This window comes from Coturnix japonica, chromosome 3, assembly GCF_001577835.2.
Source record: "Coturnix japonica isolate 7356 chromosome 3, Coturnix japonica 2.1, whole genome shotgun sequence".
Classification (NCBI taxonomy): Eukaryota; Metazoa; Chordata; class Aves; order Galliformes; family Phasianidae; genus Coturnix; species Coturnix japonica.
Window position 1 is genome coordinate 74,381,282 of NC_029518.1, and position 22,030 is coordinate 74,403,311.

Consider the following 22,030-nt stretch of genomic DNA (forward strand, 5'->3'; position numbering starts at 1 on the left):
TAGAGCTGCTTTGCTCTATTATTTTTATAATTGCTTTTAAAAATGCAAAGTCTGTATTTTTACCCTGTTTTTGTTATTATTTGAAGGCAAACTACCTACCAACTTAAATAAAGACTGGATTTCATCTCACTTACAAACAAGAAAAGAAATGGGGAGGATGGAAGAGCTGTTAGAGAATAACCTTACTAAAACATTCTCATCTCACTTAGATTCGGTTTATTACATTTCCGCTTATTCACATGACACAAGGAAACACAAGTTCAGATCAAACATCATTTGTATTGTCGCCTCAAATACAACTTCTAAAGATTCTAATTACCTGTAACAGCACGTGTGACAGAACCTGAAACTCACGTGTAAAGTGTCAATGAACTTTATCAGAGAGAAAGCTGACATTCAAATGTCTTTTTTTTTCCTCCAAGATGCTCTTTATGACTCTGTTAACACCACTTTGGCTTAAGGAAGAAACGCACAGTTCAGGGGTGGTGTTATTGTTATGTAACTAAGTGATCCAGTGAAATACTTTGGCACGCCACTGGCAGATGTGGCACTTCAGCATAAAAGTGCAGTATATTGAAGTAACACAAACACTGCTTACATTCAGTAATTCGGTTCTCTGTAAGAAAAAAAAATTACATCCTTACATGTTAGTACTGCATATGATTAAAAAAATCCATATTTGTTTTCATTCCGTATAGAATGGCTTTAGAAGTTACTCTTATCACACAATAAATACCTGTGACATTAACTGTCCTTAGGTTAAAGCTACAATAGTGTCAGCACAAAACAAGGTTTGTTGCTGTATAATCACCTTTCCTTTCCCATGGCATTTTAAAAAATACCTTTTATTTAAATGGAACAGATGCAGAAAATAATTCACTACGAAAATAAGCTTCTAAATCCAAGCCCATAGATGCAAACATCTTTAATCACTTACTTTGTTTTAGTAATTTCAAGGCACCAGTCACTTGGGGAACTTTCTCTGTGGTCTCACCATATCCTTTTCCATTTCTTTCCTGATTTGGTGTTGTTTGTATCTTTCTGCCATTGAAATAAGCTCATCGGGAACTACCTGATAAGGAAGCGACACAAAACCATGCTCAGTTTTAAGTTAATTCCAAAAACTTTTTGACTTGGGTTTTTACAAATATGTAACTTATTTGTCTGCTCCCAAACCACAGTGCTGCTATTTTCTATGACTTCTGCCACTATTTTTTGGATTTGTTTTTGTGTGGAAATGCATAAGAATTTTTTATTTTCACATAGGAGCATACAGAAAAATAATCAGCACAGTGTGCCTGGATGTTCAGCTTATCTATATATGCCAGCATCACCATATCTGATGGCAACACGTAACTAATTAAAACACCTTATTTAATCTAAAAGTGCATCTTTCCGTGCTAAAAAAAGAATACAGACCTACTACTACTAATACAGACCTACTGCTACTGCTACACAACCTGCAGTAGCAAGTTGCCATACAGCAGGTGGAAGATGTCCAGTCAGTAATCAATGTCCTGAGCAAGAGCAAGCTCCTCCAGCATATCTGAGCATGGTATTTGACTGCTTACTGCCTCTGTGGTTTGTCACAAGCAAACAGCACTAATTTAGTACAAGCATGGAAGACTGCCCTGAAACTGAATGTTTATATACTCCTAAGTCAACTCAGATATCCTTGAAGCTGGCAATGTTTGAAGAAGGTGAGGGATGCAGCTGCAACAAAAAGCCTGGTGTGTGAGGTAAGTGATGCTATAACAATTACTCTTGGAAGTAGGGATTCAGAGATGGTCTTTTCCCCCCTGAACTCCAAGACCTGCTCCTAGTTATACTATGACATTAAAAAACAAACAAACTGGGAACTTCAGAGTCTGCAGTAGGAGAAGCAGCATGGAAGGACAGCAGTTGACTCAGAATACAGAACAAAACACTTCTAATTTCTATCTAAGTGGTTTCAAAGTACTGCTTCTTGGTTCACCTTGTTGGTTTTCTTCCCCAGAAGACAAACAACCAATCAAAACCAAACAGAAAATTGTGCAGCACTAAGGACTTGTTAGGTGACAAATCGGTGATTAAAGCTGGCGTGAACATCCACAGTAACAACTCTCCTAGTCCTGCATAAATACAATTAAATTCATATTCATTAAACCCCTCCTCCTTTCCACATTCCCAACTTGAGTCAGGACCTGAACTCTGGGTTCAAGCAAAAGACTAAGTGGGCTCACAGCATTGGCAACACGATTATTTTTCCTTACTTGGTTTGCTCTCTGCAGAATATCAATCAGCTCAGATGCAGCCTTCCAGTCTTTCTTAGTGATAAGTGTTACTGCCTTCCCAGTACGTCTGGACAAGAAATGGAATAAATGTTGATCTTTGTAATAATGGGTATCTGTGCTGCTCGGTTCTCCCCACTGACTTCAATAGTAATACATTTGACTACAGGCAGTATTTATGGACTGTCATATATCTGGCTAGAGCATTTACTTGGCACGTGACAAAGCAGCTTCTTGTAAGGGTCAGAGCAACTTAGCTAAGATGGGGAACTAATTTAGCAGAACTAATTTAGGTATATAGGCAATAAACGTAGCACAAAGACAACACATTTAAGAATGAAGAGATGTGTTAATATCACAATTAAAATAAGCACAGGCACATACATATATACAGGGAAAACTATCACATACGTGTCAGTCTGGGGATGTAGCATTAGAACTCCTTATGTCAAACTACACCAAAACACCCTGCAGATTCCTAAGGGTTCCTTTCCAGACTCTCCCCTTTCTTTTCTCCAGTGGGTTTTCTAGGAAACTCAACAGCTCATGAAGACACACAAACAAGGATATCTGTACAAAGGGTGTTCGGAGCTGTCGGTCTCTCCAATGCTTCAATCAGCTTTCAGACATCCTTAATTCCCAATGACTTTAAAGAAAGAGATAACCAGAAACCTTGCTTGCCTTAAATTGAACTGCATTTCAAAACATAAAAGTATACTTTGGCACATCTTGAAGCCTCGCTCTCCCATTCTCTATCACTTGTAACTCTAGAGTCTGACAACAGAAACACTTATAAAATGCACCATATACTGATGTTAATCAATAACATATTACTATTTTATTGTGAAAACTTACCCTGCTCTTCCAGTACGACCTACTCTATGAACATATTCCTCAATGTTGCGAGGGAAGTCGAAGTTAAAAACATGAGTAATATCGTGCACATCAAGGCCACGGGATGCTAAGTCAGTCGCTACCAGGATTCTGACATTACCTAAATTAAGGACAATCAAAAGAGAATGTGATTTATGAAATATACAGAAAACACACACTGCCCCATTGATTTCCCAGTGTATAATGTACCTATTCGACACATAGAGGAAATATATACTTTATACACACAAACCTACCTTTCTTGAAGTCATCTAAAGCCTGTTCGCGGTCACACTGCTCTCTGTCACCATGAAGAGACTGCACTGGAACTCCTCGTACACCAAGATCACTTGCTACATCATCAGCTCTAACATGAAATAAAACAATAGTTCAGCAGAAAGATAACAGAACAGAAAGATAACGTGCCAGCAATACAACCCTACCTAGATCAGGTGATATTTTCTATAAAACAACATGGAAACAAGCACAAAATGTTCCCAACTGTTTTTATTTCTTCATGTACTTCTATTTCAAGCCCTTCTATGTCTTATCAGAAAAGGCCTATCAGAAAATGCTACTAATCAGCAAAAACTGCCCAGAGAGGTTGTGGATGCCCCATCCCTGGAGGTGCTCAAGGCCATACTGGATGGGGCCCTGGGCAGCCTGGTCTAGTATTACATGTGGAGGTTGGCGGCCCTGCCTATGGGGGGTGGGGTGGGGTTGGAGCTTCATGATCCTTGAGGTCCTTTCCAACCTGGACCATTCTGTGTGATTCCATGAATTTATATTAAGGTGTCCTTAAGAATTTTAAACATCTGTTCCAAATACGTCAAATTGAGGCTTCTCACCAGCACTACCAGTATTAAAAAAGAACGTGAACTCCTAGTCAAATGGTCCGCAGGAAAAACAACAAGAATTACCAACACACCACTGACAAGAACTGTTATATTCGTTAATTTCTCTCTGAAGAATCCCTCTGGTTAAAAAACAAACAGAAAAACACACAGATATAATACTAGGAAATAATTACATACGTAGACTTCTTTCCAACAAAAATGATGGCCTTATCCTTTGGCTTCATAGAGTCAACGAAGTTTTCCATGAAAGCTTTCTTTTCTTCTTCCTCAATAACAATAACCTTCTGTTCTACTGTATTCACTGCCTGTTAAACATCAGAAAGGATGATACTTATACAGCTTGGAATAATATATTTATCCACTCATAATATTACAAAACTAGTTTTTGTGCTGTTATACATTCTAGTTGTGAAATAGTAACATGTCAGTTAAGACTTCAAATGATGCAGATTTGTTGTTTTCCAGTTGCTTTAGGAGAGTAATTAATTTTATCCTTAAGCAGTTTATTCAATCACATATTTATAGAGATTCTTAACACTGGTTTAGAACAGAGTACAGTAGTCCAATTAAAATAAACTAAAAAATAACTGGAGTGTATCTTATGCCTATTTAGAGCAAGTTGGAGCAATTGCAGTCTTATTTGAAAGCAGAAGCTTTTAAAGGTTTCACCAGCTACCTGCAATGATTAGTTCTGCCCAAATCTTTGAACACCAGCTTTTTAATAAAAGCCTTACTCCATTATATTTGAAGGTTACCACAGAATGGCTTTGTATACTACACGCAAGAGAAATACATGAAGCTGCACCAAAGGAATTTAAGATTGGATAGCAGGAAGTGGATCTTCACCAGAGGCACTGGGACAGGCTCCCCAGGGTAGCCATTCACAACATCAAGCTGCAGGCATTCAAGCAGCATTTAGCCAATGCTCTCAGACATAAGGTTTGAACTTTGTGTGGTGTTTTGTAGAGCCAGGAGTTGGGCTCATGCAATCTCTTCCAACTTGGAATATTCTGTGAGTCTATTTAAATGATACAAAGGCCTAGGCTTTCTTGTGGCCCTGCATCATAACCTTACAGCAAGAGCTGAAGGATCCACCAGGTAAGTAGAACAGTTCTCCTTCCACATGGAAACCCTTCCCCCCTTCAGAAGTCACCTCCTCAATTGAATGAGGCTCCATAAGAGATGAAAGCGCTGGACAATAGAGCTGCAATAGCTGTTATGTCAAACTGCAATCCTCTCTTGTTGATGCGTTTGCCTTTGACAAAAGCACAGTTGCCAGCATAACAGAGGAAAAGTACATTTGCCCTTACTTCCATCTGAAAGTGTGCCAGATATCAAATTTATTCACTCCCTATGACTAAGAAAGTAAAACTGAAAGGGAAAACTCCATAATTTAAAAGGCAAACCTAAAGCAATCTCTATGCCAGGATGTTAGTGGTTCCAAGGTCTCCTACATTTCTGTAAATTCTGTCATTGCTTAAGCCAACCACATCTGACTGCACAAATACGACAACTACATCTGTACATTAAAAGCTTTGAACTTCAGAAGACAGTTCTTGAAGTACCACATGTTCCTGACCTAGACAAGTGACCTCCAGAAATTTAGCATGGAACTTTCTTAGCATGGAGCTTCCATTCTCTTGTATCATCTATTGAAAATCCAGGACTTCAAGATCATGTTACAGAAGCGTAAGTTCTTTCTAAACTTCTTGTGAAGCTTTACAAAGAATAACATGGAATTTTTTTAAACTCCAGACTAATTTTGAAGTCATCTGCATTTACTTGCATATAATTCCAGGTAAAAATGTCCTTGTCAAACTGCAGGTACTTTAAAACAACAACAGAACTTACTGCTAAGTCGAGAGTGCCAACATAGACGATCATGGGATTTTGCAAATAGGATTTTGCTAGGCGACGAACACCATCAGGCCAAGTAGCACTACATGGGACGAGAAGACTGATGAGAACACAGTGCAAAATCTTCTATAAATCTCATCGCGCTTCTTTTTCTTCTTCTGTCTTAGATGCCAGTGAGATACTTGAGTACAGAGTAACAGAAGTGAGCTCTCCCAACATCTAGATATCATTTTAAGGAGTTCACTGATGTAAACAGAACTCCTGCTTGCAAGGCAACATTCCAGATTAAAATCAGGAGTAACAGTTATGTAGTTTTTCTAATGAAAACTATACATTGTTTAGTAACTCGAGAGTTTTCAATTCAAAACTTCCAAGACTGTTCTCTTCTCTGAAACAGTAAAATACTCCTAACACCATTCCCAGGCTGCCTTCCTGTTTGAAAAGAATACAATCGTTTCTACGGTTGATGTAAAATAACAGAAAAGGAGGAAAAAAGATTCACCAGCACCAACTAGACATAGATAAAAAATAAACGTGAAGCAATTCCCTTGCAGGCTAACAAAAGTTTTTAGTAAAACAGTATATGTTTCATTGATCACTTGCTCAATAATCTGTGCTACTAAATTTACATACCTTGTCATAACAGTTTGTCTGTCTGGCCGCACATCTATTAAGATCTTCATTATCTGAGGTTCAAATCCCATATCCAGCATTCTGTCAGCCTCATCTAAAACCTGCTTAGAACAAGGGGTTTGCATCTATTCTTTGGCTAAGGGTTTCAGCAAGACATTTCACAGCAGATCACTTTCATGGTAACTGTCTTTATTTCAGGAGCCATTTCCTAATTTATGGCAAAACCTGTTCACTTTGTTACACCTCTCCCATTTCTTTTGGTCTTTTTCATTAGCAGTACATTTGCAGATAGAACAAGAAAAAAACCATATGATCTGAGAACATAAAGGCAAGAAAGGAGCATACTTGAAGATTTTGTTGGTTTGTTTTATAAAACACTCACAAAAGGGGATCCCTGCACAATAGACTCTCAATGGAAAGTTTTTAGACATGTACCAAGTTAGACCCTTATATGAACTAGGAAAAAAGACAGACTGTACCTTTTGGCTCATGCTAAGATACCAACATTCTCCAAGCTCAAACTTATTTCACTATGGGAGAGAGCAGGGGAGCTGAAAGTTTTTAGCATGACTACTGGGAACAAACCCTTATCCTATGATGTTGAGAACATCTTACACTTCTTGTTATCTATACATACATACTTGTTTGCTAATACCATTTCAGCTATTCCTTTTGGCAAGCGGCTCTTGCAGGCCACTTTTTCCCCCGCATGAAAATTATTTTCTTTAATTAAAATAGTTATGGGTAAGTTTGAGGTTTTTTGTATATTACTTTTAATAATTAAAGAATGAAAATATTGCTCCCATCTACTTACATCCTAGTTTACGGTTTAGCATATCCTTCTTAGTATATTCTTTCCCCAGTCACTTCCCAATTACTCACACACAGCTCCAACGTCCTTACATTAGAAAAAATCCACTCAAATTACTGACAAATGAATCCTGGTTTATCCTGAACACAGCAAGACAGAATGCAATCTTGAAATGACATATGCAGTGTAAACAATCAAAAGGATGTATATAACCAATTTCCCAGTGCTTCTTCAGAAATCATGGAAAAACAGCATTCTACCTGACTGGATTACTAAAAAATTGACTCGAGACTGCAACTAATTTGATGGCTCTGTCAGGCAAGATGACAAAACCCCTGATGATTCCAGCTTACCTTGTGTATAACATATATTCAAATATAATTAACCATCTCTAACAATGGGTACTTCTGGGTTGGTTTTTAAGTAACAAAACAAAAAAGCACAACAGATTTCCTCACCAAAACAGAGAAAACAGATAACGTGGTGTAGGGAACCTGCTTTGGCAGGGGGGTTGGACTCGATGATCTCTAGAGGTCCCTTCCAACCCCTACAATTCTGTGATTCTGTGATAACAGCTGTAGCTACAACACACTCTCATGGGTGAGTTCTCTCCCTTGGAAACCCTGTGCAAAACAACTGCATAATAACAACACCACTCTGCACTTGGGGACAATTCACAAGCCTCATCAATATCTTTAAATGCAAATCGTAAATAGAGCTCTTTAATGAAGTGTTCTATATCCACATTCTTAAGTTTAAAAATCGATAACACTCTTTTATCTCTAAAATAAGGCTGCAGGGTTAAATTATTTGCTGGCTAAATCGACAAAGAAGCTATAGAAATAGAAAACATCTTCTATATAGAAACACAAAAAGCTGCAAAGAAAAAGGTTTATGGCAGCAGTTACAAAATAAACAGTGGTTTCATACAGGGCTGGAAGAATCAGAGCACATCCATGAAGTCTGAGGCACGAGATATTAACCAGTTCTCAAAACATAGTCCTTACATAGATTTCAGTCTGCTGAAAACATGTAATTGCTTGAGGTATAACAATGAAGTTTTACTCCCGTTTTAGGTCATATTTTTCAATTTTATAGCTAATTCGTTTTAGTGATCTCATCCTGCATGTACCAAAGCATCTGATTTTAGTCACACACACAGTTTGCTTTGTAAAGCAGTGTGTGCTTGTAGCACGGCTGCACTTCACCTTGCCAGAAGATTACTGAAGTTCCTATAGTACCAAGAAAGCAAGTTTTCAGGCCCTGCCTTTTCCTGCTTACTAATTGTGTGTTTTCTACCTTAGGCTACTCACCTATAGGCTCTAACAGTAGTATGATTTGCAGATGGCAAAATATCTCATAGTGCTACACCACCACTGGTTCTGCAAGGGAGCTCACCAACATTACCAAGAATTGGAGCTCATTTGCTAAAGCATGGTACATACTTAGCACTTGGGAATAAAGGAAGAAAAGCAGGCTGAACCGTCAGACTAGGCAAAAAAATCAACAATTAAGTAAAACAAATAATGCAAGCATATGGAAATCCTTTATAAAATAGCAATAGAATCAGGTGACCAGCAAAAACAAGAATGAAAAGAAAGCATATGAATCCGTTAATGGTATTTGCATGGCTATTTTGCCACAGACATGAAAACAAATCAATCACCCAAACTGTCAGGTACCTAACTGGTTTATCTACTAAGAACTCAAGTCATTAGCAGCCTTTAAAAGAAGAGGAAAAGCCAACTCAGGAAAGGCATTTCATAGGGTGATGGAGCACTAGAACAGGCTGCCCATGGGGGTGGTGGAGTCTCCTTCTCTGGAGACATTCAAGACCCGCCTGGACGCCTACCTGTGTGACATGGTGTAGGGAACCTGCTTTGGCAGGGGGGTTGGACTCCATGATCGCTAGAGGTCCCTTCCAACCCCTACAATTCTGTGATTCTGTGATCTATTGGTAACTGCTCTTGGCAAAACTAACTTTGAAATGACAAAGATTATGAGAGTGAGATAATAAATCATCAACTTTGAGATGCTTACTGTTCTAGAAGCCTTATTTCTTTTCTCCAAGGAATATCCCTTACCTTTAACACAGTAAGCCCAAACCATCCCCCTGACAACAATCCCAGTGTTTCATTTGAGATTCAGAGTGTTTAAAGAACAGTAAGTTAAACCTTGAGTTCACACTAAGTCACCATTTCCCAGTTGGTGCATTATTTTTCCACATCAGCTACTTGCCAAGTACGTTATGCTCTTCAAGTTTACGAAGTTGTTCATTTGAAGATCATTCAGTCTCCCAGGAGTAGCAATAACAATATCCACACCTTTGGTCACCACATTTATCTGCGCTTTTCGGTCCCCACCACCATATATGCAGATACTGAAAAAAGCAATAACAATGATTAGCAGAAGAGTGTTAAGGTTCAGCTGAGGTTTATCTTTCTTAAATACCACAAAGTTGCTTCATTTGAAGAAGCAGGCTGCTATACAAAGCTACCAGAGAGTCCTAGAAGTAGGTTTCAAAATACAGCAATGCCTATTTAACAGCTTGCACTCTTGCAGAGCTGTGGGTGACACCAAATTAAGGAAGCAGTTAATTCACTAGAGGGCAGGGCAGTTATTTAAGGACCACGAAAGGCTGGAGAAATGGTCTGACAGCAATCTCATGCAGTCTAAGAAAAGCAAGGATGGGGATGGAATAACCTCATGGATCTCGGCCCTCATGCTGGAAGAATATAGCTTTGTAGGAAAGACTTGGGTGGGAAGGAAACTGAATGTTATTCAGCAGCATAATCTCAGAGTAAAGAAAAACGGCTGTATATTATAGAGAACACAGCCAGGAGCAGTTCAAGAGAATTCACTATTCTCCTTTGCTTGAGGTGTGGTCTCACAAGTACCAAATACCAGCACTTCCAGTTTTCATAACCCCGCCTCAGTTCCCAGATCTGTCCAGACTAACACAAGTGCAGCCAGCAGCTACCAGAACAGGCAAGAGGCTGGAGTGCATGGCATGAGAAGTTAGGAATTCAGTCTGAGGTTGGCAAGGTTTGGGAAGATCTTGCTGTCGAATAAAACTAAGTGCATGGCAAAGAGAAAACAGCTCTACTCAGCTGTCCATATGAGAAGTATGTGAGGTAATGCAATTGCAATGCAGAAGACACAACCACAAAGATAAGATTTTCACCATGAGGGCAGTCAAGCAGGCATCACAGAAACTGAGGAAACATGAACACTTTTAGCACCCTCTCCCCTTAATAAATGCAGTTTCGGGAGAGAAATTAGGCCACAAATGGTAGAAAATGCAACTTAAAACAAGTGAGAAGGGAAATTACCTTTTAAACCCTTTGTATGTGTACTTCGAGCACTCTGCCTCTACTTGAAGTGCCAGTTCTCTGGTGGGAGCGAGGACTAGCATTCCTGGCCCTCCACGCTCCTCTTTGGGTCTGCAATAAAACATCTTAAGAATGGGAGTATAAGAGGCTACGCAACATGTGTCACATCTGACAACAGAACACTTCTACGCTCCTCTAGACTTCTGCAATACACTGCTACATACTTCGCTACAACATAAAGGGATTTATGTTACAAGTCCCATACGTTTTCCATCAGGTTTGTTATAATAATTATTACTAGAAAACCATTATTTCAGAAGAGAAAGTATCCACATCTAAACAACTCAAATACATGAACAGTCCTTACATTGGTTGTGAAGCCAAATGAATGAATCCAGGCATTAAGTAAGCTAATGTCTTCCCGGTACCAGTCTGTGCTATGCCAATAAGATCAATTCCTTGCAGTATGATTGGCCATGCCTGGGACTAACATAAAACAATGAACACTTAGATACGTTTTTCTCCTAAGCTTCAGTTAAAGAGTCATCAAAATGGAAGAAGTACCTGAATTGGTGTAGGTTTCTGAAAACCAATTTTCCTTATGTTAGCCATAATACCAGGATATTGCTCAAACGCATCTTCAAATTCACAAACAGGATTGGGAATGCGGCGCTTTTCTCCTTCTTTTAAGTCATCACAAATTATATTGTTATTTTCTTTCCTGTATAGAATTAAAGTATGACATTAGCTTTAAAATCTACCTGAAGAAGCGAAGCTAGCACAAAAGACTGCACCTTTTGACATGTTTTTTTGTGTTTCTTTCCCCCCCCGCCCTTCAGATTAACAATCAATTAAAAAAAATATAAATAATAATTAGGTTCTCCTATGAAATTTCTACTTATTCCTTTAACCTTCAAATAACTCTCACTGGAGAAATGCTCCTGTAGGACTCACAGTAAGCTTATGAATTATTCTCATAGTTAATTCTTTCTTAAGTATGAACAACTTGAAATCGTATATGAATATTAACAAGGACTGTAGCACTGTCCTATCACACTTCAGCCATACTCTATCATGAAGTTAAAGAGCTGCTACAAGGTCTTATATCCAAAGATGGCTCTTGGGAACGGACTGAACTTCTATGCTGGAACCCTATATTCTGGCTAAAACCTTCCCCAAATACTTCAGGAGCAGCTTCATTGATCATCTTTTATTCTCCCCCTAAAACTAATTCATAAGGTGAAAAACATTCCTGTGCTTATAACAGAAGTGCTTCTGTTGATCGGTGCAAGTTCTGAAGCCACAAAACAATGTGCTGCTGCTCTTGACTAGCTAGAACTGTAACACTACTAAGGAAACAGTGTCAGGCCCCTCACTGTGAAAAGGTAAAAGAGAAAAATAACTAACCATACAAAAAGAAAAGTAATGAAAGCTGTTTAATTCCAAAGAGAGAGCCCCTAAGAAGAGACAGGTTATCACTGATCACGAAGATGATCAGGGGCTGGAGCACCTCCCCTATGAGGACAGGCTGAGGGAGTTGGGTTTGTTCAGCCTAGAGAAGTTTGTGGGGTGACCTCATTGCAGCCTTTCAATACCTGAAGGGAACCTACACCCAGGAGAGGAGTAAACTCTTCGAAAGGGCTGACAATAGCAGGACACGGGGAAATGGTTTTAAGTTAAAAGAGGGAAGATTTAGGTTGGATGTTAGGGGGAAGTTCTTCACTAGGAGAGTGGTTAGGCCCTGGAACAGGCTGCCCAGGGAGGTTGTGGATGCCCCGTCCTTGGAGGTGTTCAAGACCAGGTTGGACGGGGCCCTGGGCAACCTGATCTAGTAAAGGTGTATGTTTGGTGGCCTTGCTAGGCAGGGGGGTTGGAGCTACATGATCCTTGAGGTCCCTTCCTTCCTTCTAACATTAATAGCTGTCTCAGTATTTCATCACCTACCATGTGGGTTTTGTTATGCTACAGTCATTTGTGCCGAGCACACAATTCCCTACAGAAATGATCTTACCGCCACAGTTCCACTTCTGCCGGTGACATGGATGCAGTCCTTGATGATTCCTTATAGAAGTTTTTCTCAATCGGAGGCAGGTCTTAAACAATCACAGGAAAGGGAGTCAGTAAGAAACTCTGGACATTCAGGGTAAGTCTTTTGAAGCTTAAAGTGGAAATCTCAAATCCAAATAGTCTATGCTTAGTACTAGAGAGCTAATCTAAAAACATTGGTAGGCAACAGTGGTTTGAATAAAAGCTGAAAACTCTGAAAAAAACTTAAACACCTGCAAAAGAACCATTCCCTGCCTTCCAGCACTAGAATAATAGCTGCTAATATATCTATTATTCGGTTGGACTGGATGATCTCTGAGGTCTTTTCCAACCTTGGTGGTTCTATGATCTAGTACAGTATTTTGATAACACTCAGATTTCTGCTACAGCCACTACAGTGCTACAAAACCACACCATTTACAAAGGCTGTGGCACATTAATCCAGTAACTGCAGACTCATCACAGTGACTGGTACCCTCCATGACCATTCTAAGAAATGCTGACATGCTCACTTCATGAATGTGGTTAACTGATTGGGACACTGAAAGATTCCATAGCCTCAAAGCAAAAATTGAGAATGCTTACACATGCAAGAGATCTATACTATGGAAGAACAGGCTGTTCACTGGAACAGGCTGCCCAGGGAGGTGGGATTCTCCTTGTCTGGAGATATTCAAGACCTGCCTGGACGCCTACCTGTGTGACGTGGTGTAGGGAACCTGCTTTGGCAGGGGAGGTTGGACTCTATGATCTCTAGAGGTCCCTTCCAACCCCTACAATTCTGTGATTCTGTGAATACCATACAATCAAAATTTTATAACTAACCTGCCCACTTCATAGCCTCATATTTGGCTTTGTTTTCTCGAAGAGAGGCCCAGTTGATCACGGGTTTCTTTGGGGTATTTTCAGGATTGGTAACATCCAAGGATTTTCCTGTGGAGTCAGTATGGAAGCTGCTGTCTGATGGATCTATTGGAAGCATAGGGGAGAAGAACCTCCCTCTCCCCAAACATACACCTTGTTTTCATTTTGCATTGCAAACCACTTACGTGATCTTAAACAGACATAAAAACACTTGAAGAGAGTTCTTTGCTTAGGTCTCAGCCTGAAGCGGTAGCAGAAAAACATGCAAACACACTTCTGCTAAGAAAGGAAGCATCTAATCATCTTTAGTTAGAGCAGGGACAGGTTCCACAATGCTTCTCCTCCAGTTGTACAGGTTGCTTGCTGAGCAGGGGGCTGTTGGGAAAGATGTGAGCCAAGCAGGCGATAGCAAATGAAGCTTTATTTTCAACAGCTACAAGATTTACTTCTAAGGCATCCAAGATCACCAAAATAAAGCTTCTGTGAAATTACACTCCACATCCCCTTTCTGATGAGGTTAATGCTTCTCACAAAATACAGGGGAAAACAGCAGTTACAGTTACACACATGTAGGATGCATTACTTAATCCTTGCTTCTTGAAGAAAACATTCTAGACTACCTTCTGGGGCACTTCTGAAAGCCTGCACTCATGGCTACTCCATTCCTTATTCTATATTTGGAACACTATTCTTAATTCGTTTTCCTCATCAGTGCCTCAGAGCAATAACTATGGATGTGGTTCCTCTCCCTCAGGACTTACTGTGCAGTTAAACAAGCCAAACATCAAATACCAGCATCTTCATGAATGATCATTACTTACATAGCCACAAAATGCACTGAAACCCAGTAAAGTAAGGCATAATGTGCAACATCAAACCTTAAACATTAAGGCCCTGTGAAAAGGATTCACCCTTACTGTAGTTGGTATGTTTGCTTCATAGTCCACATTTGTACAAACTTAATTATGTAATTGCCAAGATACTACATTAAAACCCATCCTAGAAGCGATACTTGGATTTGTAAATGGCAAGACTGATAGCGTGAGAAAGCAAATAATATGACATTTATTGGAAAAACCTGGGAAGAGATATTCACAGAAGTCTGTTATCTGAAGGAGGGAAGCCATTACCAGCTGACAGAGCAGGATGTCTGGATATTTCTGCTCTAAGATCAAGGCCATTCATTTCACTTCGATAAAGTACTGAGATGATAAAACCACTTCAAACTACCAATACGAAGAAAGACGACCTATGGTCTTTTTTACACCCTCCCATTAACACACTTGTTAAATTTCTCAGTCCCACCTCTGGAGTTGCTTTGTCCACAGCTTACAACTGCTTCATCAATTAACACCTTGGCTTTGTTCTGCACAGCAGCGCTGCCAAAAATCTTCACTTCTGCTTCAGAGGTTCCCTTAATAACCTGTATTCATAAAAGTCCATGGAGTTTTTAATGCTACACAGATCAGACAAACTTTACGTATAAGCATACACTGGAAACTATCTTCCCTTCTAACCCAAAGCATTCTAGGATTCTATGACTCAAGTGATACCCCCAATAACTGAAGGACACACAGTACCTGTATCCTAGAACCCGAAGATTCCTCAAGTTCTTTTATTTTAGCTCCTCCCCGACCTGTTACAAGGAGAAATCTCTGTAACACCAGCAATACTCTCACAAACTAAATCCTAACAGGGGACGTGGCTGCTGTTACCTATCAAACCCCCGACCAGGGCGCTGCTGATGAAGAAGCAGAGAGGCTCCCCGGCCTCCTGAGCTCTGCCTGAGGTGGCTCTCGGGTGCCTCCATCGCGCTGCCCGCCCTCGCCGGTTGCCACCCTCGCCGGAGTCCCGTTCCTCTTCACCGAGGCTCGCCGCCGCCTCCTGCCGCCACTTCGCACCCCTCCGCCGCAAGTCGCCCTCCGTCGGGGAGCAGCTCGGCCGAGGGGTGGCCGGCGGCTGCCACAGGGGCAAGGCGGCAACGGCAGAAGATGGCGACGGCCTCGGCGCCCCCGCGGCCTCGTCGTCGCTCTCCTCCCAGTCGGACATGCCCACTCACCGGCAGCCACCGGTAACGTGCCTTGCCGCCCTATAGGCTGTGAGCACATTCATTGGCCAGCACCAGTGACTTTACAAGCAGCGATTGGCCGGTTTATAGGATGGAGCGGGGATAGGGGAGACTCAGGACGCTGTGGGACCGTTGGGGGCTGTGGGGGGAGTCGCAGCGCCTCACGCTCCTTTGGGGCTGATAAGTGCTGGTTGTGCTGGGCTACGCTGCTTATGGCCTCCTGTGGAGCCTTCTGTGCAGAGGGAGCCGGGCAATGTAGGGATGCTGCAGCTCTCAGCCCTCACAATGCAGCCCCAAGGGCCTCGTTCAGTGGGCAGGGCAGCTGCTGTGGGCTGCTCACACGTTGTCAGCTTCCCAGCTTCGATAAATCCTGAACTGCTGCCTTCAAAACTTCAGTAAACTCTGCTGTAAACCGTTTTTTTTTTACACCGGCAAACTTCCTTTGTGATATTTTGCCACAAAAAGATGTAGATTTTTGAGTGTAAAGAGCCACCACAAAAGCATGGTTGGTACTTTCCAAATGATTTTTTTTTATTAACAACAATATGGATTCAACTTTGTCAAGAAGTTACAATTAACATTGTTAATGTACTGGCTAACTCCCCTGCAGGGTCAGTGGAAACAGACTTCATATGTCCTCACCCTGTTGCCAAACTGGCCTTTTATCTTGCAAAGAAGTAAAAAAAGATGCTTCCAATAGCAGGTGGTGTTGGGTATATCCGGAATTGTCCTGTGCATAGCTCAGGGTACAGCCACATCTGTATCCAGGTGAACAAACAGGGAAATATGACACGCTTCCACTGACCCCGCAGGGTACAATTCTTGTTTCTAAAACCAGTTTTTTTAAGACAGTGACAGCACTTTGTGTGACGTTGTAATCCATTTGAATTAAGTCGATTAACACGCTTTGGAAGTAATAAAAATGTGAAGCAGAAGTATCTGGGGCAAATTCTTTTCTGACCTGTATCTCATTCAAACCTCGTGATTCTGTAAATAATCCAAAAGGATTGCATGACATTTGAGTCAGGACAAAAGTTGGCCCAGAGAGGCAAGTTCGTTCCTGGTATAGGTGGGTTCAGTTCCTCAGTCAGCAGAACTGAGCCTGGTTATCTCGGCGAAGGCTGAACTTCACCCAGTTGGGCAGAGAATTCATTGAAGTCAGTGAAGCCATCCAAGGATGAATTTAGCCTCAGGTCTTTACACTTCCCCCCTCTCCCCCCCTCCCCCCAATTCATTTGCTGTTATATTTCTTTTCCTCCTTACTCCTCTTTTCTGATAATTTTCCTTTCCTATGTGCTTTAAAAAACATCCCTTCTTCCCTTTTTACATCAGTACTTTGTGCGTTATCTCTTATATAGTCAATGTGACGTGGGTAAATTCAGCTAAGTCTTAACTTTCCTCAGGAAATAATTGGAATATTACCATTCTCACTTTAAACAGATGCCCAACAAAGTAAGGATTTGAATCTGAGCTCCCGACTCAAGACAAATTCTTAGTGAATTCAATAGAATTTTTGCTTGAGTAAGGCTTGCAGGTCTGAATCCAGAAATACTACTGTACTTCAGATGTTCTACTATGCAGCAGATCAGCAATTCAGCATGATCTGACTCACCACAGAAGAGCAGGTGAATTGCTCATCACTGTACTATAAGGAGAGCGGTCACTTTAGGTAGGATTAATTTGCAAATAGGTGACAACCGTGGGCACTGTGAATAAAAGTGTATGATCTTTGCAATCTTGAACCCTAGGCTAAACCACTATATTCATATTTAAATAAAAAGTATAGGTCATATAAGCCAGGAGCAAATACAAATTCTTAAAGAAATAATAGTCATCAAAACTATTTGGTTCTCTCTTCAATCAAGTACAAGAAATATACTGATCAGAAAGCGGTTATTTGGATAAAGCTTAACTCCTGAAGCTCTTCTAGGTTCACATTCTCTCTTCAGCAACCCTCTAATGGATTCAGAGTCAGAAGAAATTCTGTCCTCTGTCCCTAGTCATAAGAAATTTTTATTAGCTGTCATGAGCCTGAATTTAATAAACAGCTCAAGACAAGGCTTGAAAAGCCAGACAGGTCCTTCTTTTGTGAAACCAATGAATGACTGTCAGTCATGACGCTGCCGTTTAAAGAGAGAGGGCAGAAACAGGAAACTCCCACAGATGAAATATGAGCAAAGCTTATAAAAATCCAAACAAACAATTCTTTCTCTCCATAATTTCATATAGTCACTACTCTATTTTCTATCAATAATAATAATAAAAAAATCCTATATGATAAGACTTGCAGCTACAAAAATAATAACGGTGAGCATAAAAGAAAAAAAAAAATCAGGTTTTTAAACCATGATTTGAAAAGATACGATATTCTGGATTTATTATTACTTTGTAAAGACATTAACATTTTCATACATAATTTATAGAATTCATTCTTTTGTGCACAACATTGTATTAAATAAATTAACTTAAAATTAGAAGGACTCAAGCATGTCATTTAAGGCAAAAATACCAAGTTTCTGTGAGATAAATTATCAGCAAAACCCAAGGCCCTGCTTCTGGTACTGGATGTGTACAGTCAGAGCCAAAGCTAAGTTCTCCCGTTGCCTCCTTCCTGGCTCAGTGGGAGGCAGTGATCAGCTCATGTAGGCAAAGGTGGAAGATTGGAGGCCAATTCATGATGCCTTTAGTTTTCTGTCCCATCAAGGAGGGGAGTTTTGTTACTGACACATGTGGCCATGTGCCTCATGTCGTGCTCCTGAGCTGAACCTAAGGGCGGGTGTATGCTTAGGCTGGCAGGAGGCTTCATATAAAAGGCAAGAAAGGCACCATAAACCACACAGAAATTAAAGAAAAAAAAAAAGAAAAAAGGAAGAAAAGCCTAAAAACTTCTAAGTTTTAAACTTTTGAATTGTACTTTGAACTTTCAGATACGCCTGGATGAGCTGCAGACATTCAAATCAGTTAAATGAATGGAAAAAAAATCTATTTATCTTCACAAAATTACTGTTGTAATCAGGTTTTCGTATAACCAGACCGCACATTAGAGAAAACAGGAAAGGCTGAACGTGGTAAATTATATGGCAAATCAGTGGTGAGGAAATTGTGCTTCAAGGTGTCTTTCAGGATATAACAGCTGAAGTTTGCTCTGGCGTGAGCCGTGGAGCACAGTGTACCATCCATGGACCCCACATAATGACACAATATATACACTCTACAGTTTGCATGTACTTTCACATAATAAGGTTATCATGTAATATCCAGGAATACTTTTGTAAAGGAAATATGGAAGCAGAAATTACAATGGTTTCATAGTAAACAGATCAAGTCCTTCACAATACAATCTACAGCATTAAGCCATGATTAAGACTGGAGTGACATTTTGGATGTACATAGTAAGTTCCCAGCAGGTCTGGGCCTTGAGAAAACACTGCCCTGAGTGAGCTGGCACTGGCACCCCCATACATTCACTGTTTCTGCTGCTAGAAGGAAGCTGAGCCCAAGTCAGGTTGTCTACAAGCTTGTGGTGCAGGTAGGGTATGAATTTTGCAGGGAGGCAACACACAGAAACCTTCTTCAGCTGGGGAAAATGAAAGCCTGGTTCGGCTCTGCATGGGTTCTTCCAGTGGTGAAGCCTTGCTGGGGATGTGCAGATAGGCACTAACACTGCTCCTGCATCTCAACAGAAGCGAAGTGTAGGTAGGATAAGAAAAAAGAGGATGTATCAAGCAGGAATGCTCAGTCTGATGTCGGCTTGTTATTTTAAGCCTCAGGTTTTAGGAGGAAAGAGCCTGAAGGTCCTCTACTGGAAACCTTGTAAGAAATGACTGCAGCTGGGACAAAGTGTTGAGCTATAAAGGCTGGACCAAATTCTCTCTTTCCTCCTCACATTTTATTTAAAAAAGAAAAAAAAACAAAAAACAAAAAAAAAAAACAAAAAAAACCCCAAAAACCCAAGAGCAAAATCAAACAAAAATCACACACAAAAATTAAAAAAAAATAAAACAACTGCCTTCAATTTTTTCAGGTAGGGTTGTCTTCCTACTTCCATCTCCATTTCTGGTTGCCTCCATGGCTTTTTTGGAACTAGCATTCACTATCTGTGACTGACAGGCTGGAATTTAAAAATATATATATTTCTCTCTTTACTTTCCTTCTTTTACTTTGTGGGATCTTATTTCCCTTCCTGTCCATCTCAATCTTTATTCCTTTTCCCTCACCGATTGTGTGTCCCTCTTCCCCATTTTGTCCTCTTTAGTTTCACTCCATTTCAGCTCCTTTTTTTCCCCTCACAACCCAGCCTCACGAACTACTGTCCTGGCATCAGGTTGTGACTGCAATGAGGACTGTCAGATCTTCAAATGAATGAAATACTGCTTCTACAACGAAGGCAGTGCCTGCATCTTTGCCTCACATACTGCTGCCAGAATGTGTCAGATTCACAAGACAGTTCCTCAGCGAAAAAAAAAGGAGAGATTCCCTTGCATTCTTAGTGCAGGCACCCAATTTATCCATTTTTAAGGCCAGCCTTGACCCTTAGAATACAAACCTTTCATAACTATAAAACGTTCTCATTGTAAAGAACAACAGGATAGTAGTGGTGTGTCGGGTACTTTGCCACAACACTAAATCATCAAAAACCAGATGGATATATTATCATACTGCTTTTCAGAGTTAAAAATAATTCATTACTGATGAGCTAATGTGTGTATCTTGCAACTGGCAGCCATTTCTAATCCCGTGTATCTGATTTCCTTGGTACCTTGCTAGCAGCTGTAAATAATTCTCTGTTGTAAACATAAACTATCATCTAAATCAGGACATATATATATATATATATATTTAATTAGTTCAGAAGCAAAGTGCTTTAAATATTACAATTTTTACTTTCGCCCTGTAGAAACGGCACTAGGTCTAAATGCTCAAATTTTTGCTTTTTGATACATCCTGCAGCATTAGCTTTGTAGGCAATTCATTATTTAAACCTACTGTACTACATGAAAGGCTGCCATACTGTAGGTATAAATCTGAATTTTAGCCATCACTTGAACATGCATTTTCATGCAACTAGAAGATATGGGCTCATTCGACTGCTTTTCAGATTCATCCTGTTTTTGTGATTTTATCTCATTAAAAAGGCTTTCAAAATAGTTCATGCTCTGATATGTATGACTGGAGGAATGACTCAGCCAATGAAGAAAGCCTACAAGCCGTTATTTAAGTTTGACGTGGAGCAGACTGAGTGCTTCTGTACCGTCCCCTGTCTTGCAAATGTTTTGAGATGATCTTGATATTCCAGTCCTTAGAGAGTCAGTGGAGAGAGCTGTTTCCACTAGTGGGCGAGAGATGGCTTCAGTAGTCTCTGTTCCTGCCTCTGTCTCCAACTCTTCATCAGTTATAAATAACTTTGACTCCCTCCATTTGGAGTATACATCTTGGCTACCTCTTGAACCACTGGAGTCACTGCCAGTAATCTGTACATTCAGTTCTTCTGTTGACTGTATAAGGTTTTGTATAGATAAAGATTTTCCTAAGTCCATTTGCGCCACAGGTTTAACTGAGAGCAAAGGTTCCCCTTCCGTATCCAGTCCTTTTCTCCACGTGAGATCCCTGGTTGCGCTGGGCTGAGCGACTTGTCCGTTATCCTTTGATGCAACAAGGCAAGCGGTGACATCAGAAATATTTTCCTGTGTGGTTACAGGAATAATGTGAATGGGCTCAGGCCTATTGATATGCTTCACTGATGAGAAAGGTGGTATTTGCAGCGTTGTTGGAGTTGCTGGCTTAGTTGCCTGGTTTATTTGGTTTGATGTGTTGTTAACTGTCGTATGTCCATCGTTTGGCACTTGTGTCGCTTGACTATGCATAGCTGGACTAACAGCATAGTAAGCCTGAGTGCTAAATTCATTTGGTGTCAGTATTAGCTGTAGGCCACGAGGCAGATTGGCACTAGCTGATCTGGATACACATCCACTAATTTGTGCAGAGTTAGACAAATCTTTGCTATCGGATGGACTTTGATAATCAGAAGTCTGCTCACATTCAAAAGGCGGCATTTGAAATGAAGCCAAAGTGAGCGCTGATGCAGATCCTTTTCTCAGAACTTGTTGATAAATATCTAACAGGCAGTCCAGTTTTGACTCAATGGATTGTACCTACAGGAGAAGAGGAAAAGCTTAAGAATAATGCAGAATATCAGTTTGAAATATTTGGAACCCAAGTAGAAGGAAAATGTAACTGCTGAAGAGAAAAATGTTATGAGCTTGATACAAGCTATTGACTCATGAAAAATAACGTCAGAAGCCTTTGAGCTACAGGTTTTTCATAAGGAAGCTGATAAAAAGGGAAAAAATCATTAACTTGCAATTTTTTCATTCTTATTTTTCTGTACATGGAACGCAGCTGAAGTAATATGATTCATA

General features: G+C 40.3%; 2 protein-coding genes across 4 annotated transcripts in view; both read right to left on the minus strand.

Moving 5' to 3' along the window:
- Positions 1 to 201: 201 nt before the first annotated feature.
- On the minus strand, positions 202 to 16,048 carry DDX43 (DEAD-box helicase 43). Of its 2 annotated transcripts, XM_015859071.2 has the most exons (17): positions 15,259 to 16,048; positions 15,124 to 15,179; positions 14,849 to 14,966; positions 13,505 to 13,612; positions 12,645 to 12,726; positions 11,198 to 11,354; positions 11,001 to 11,119; positions 10,634 to 10,744; positions 9,540 to 9,681; positions 6,491 to 6,591; positions 5,852 to 5,939; positions 4,178 to 4,305; positions 3,401 to 3,510; positions 3,126 to 3,264; positions 2,253 to 2,340; positions 938 to 1,072; positions 202 to 616 (listed from the first exon to the last, which is right to left on the minus strand). In XM_015859071.2, exons 1-16 carry the CDS (start codon positions 15,590 to 15,592, stop codon positions 965 to 967), a joined length of 1,989 nt encoding a protein of 662 aa, XP_015714557.1. In that variant the 5' UTR covers positions 15,593 to 16,048; the 3' UTR covers positions 202 to 616; positions 938 to 964. The 2 variants fall into 2 exon arrangements, with proteins under 2 accessions (XP_015714557.1, XP_015714558.1); XM_015859072.2 differs by lacking the exon at positions 11,001 to 11,119 and having other exon boundaries at positions 10,634 to 10,758.
- A 73-nt stretch (positions 16,049 to 16,121) lies between these two features.
- The window catches only part of KCNQ5 (potassium voltage-gated channel subfamily Q member 5), a 244,582-nt gene continuing 238,673 nt past the window's right edge, over positions 16,122 to 22,030 (minus strand). For both annotated transcript variants that reach the window (XM_015859067.2, XM_015859068.2), the window contains one exon: positions 16,122 to 21,763. In XM_015859067.2, the coding sequence (XP_015714553.1) occupies positions 20,822 to 21,763 (942 nt within the window). In that variant the 3' untranslated portion in view covers positions 16,122 to 20,821. The remainder of the gene's footprint in view (positions 21,764 to 22,030) is intronic.

Excerpts from the sequence above, each read along its gene's own strand:
- DDX43 (XM_015859071.2), bottom strand. The coding sequence starts at position 15,592 with ATGTCCGACTGGGAGGAGAGCGACGACGAGGCCGCGGGGGCGCCGAGG. Across the intron at positions 11,355-12,644 it reads GCAGAAGTGGAACTGTGGCG|GAAAGAAAATAACAATATAA; the intron begins GTAAGATCATTT and ends AATTCTATACAG. Across the intron at positions 4,306-5,851 it reads TTGGCACTCTCGACTTAGCA|GCAGTGAATACAGTAGAACA; the intron begins GTAAGTTCTGTT and ends GATGTTTAACAG.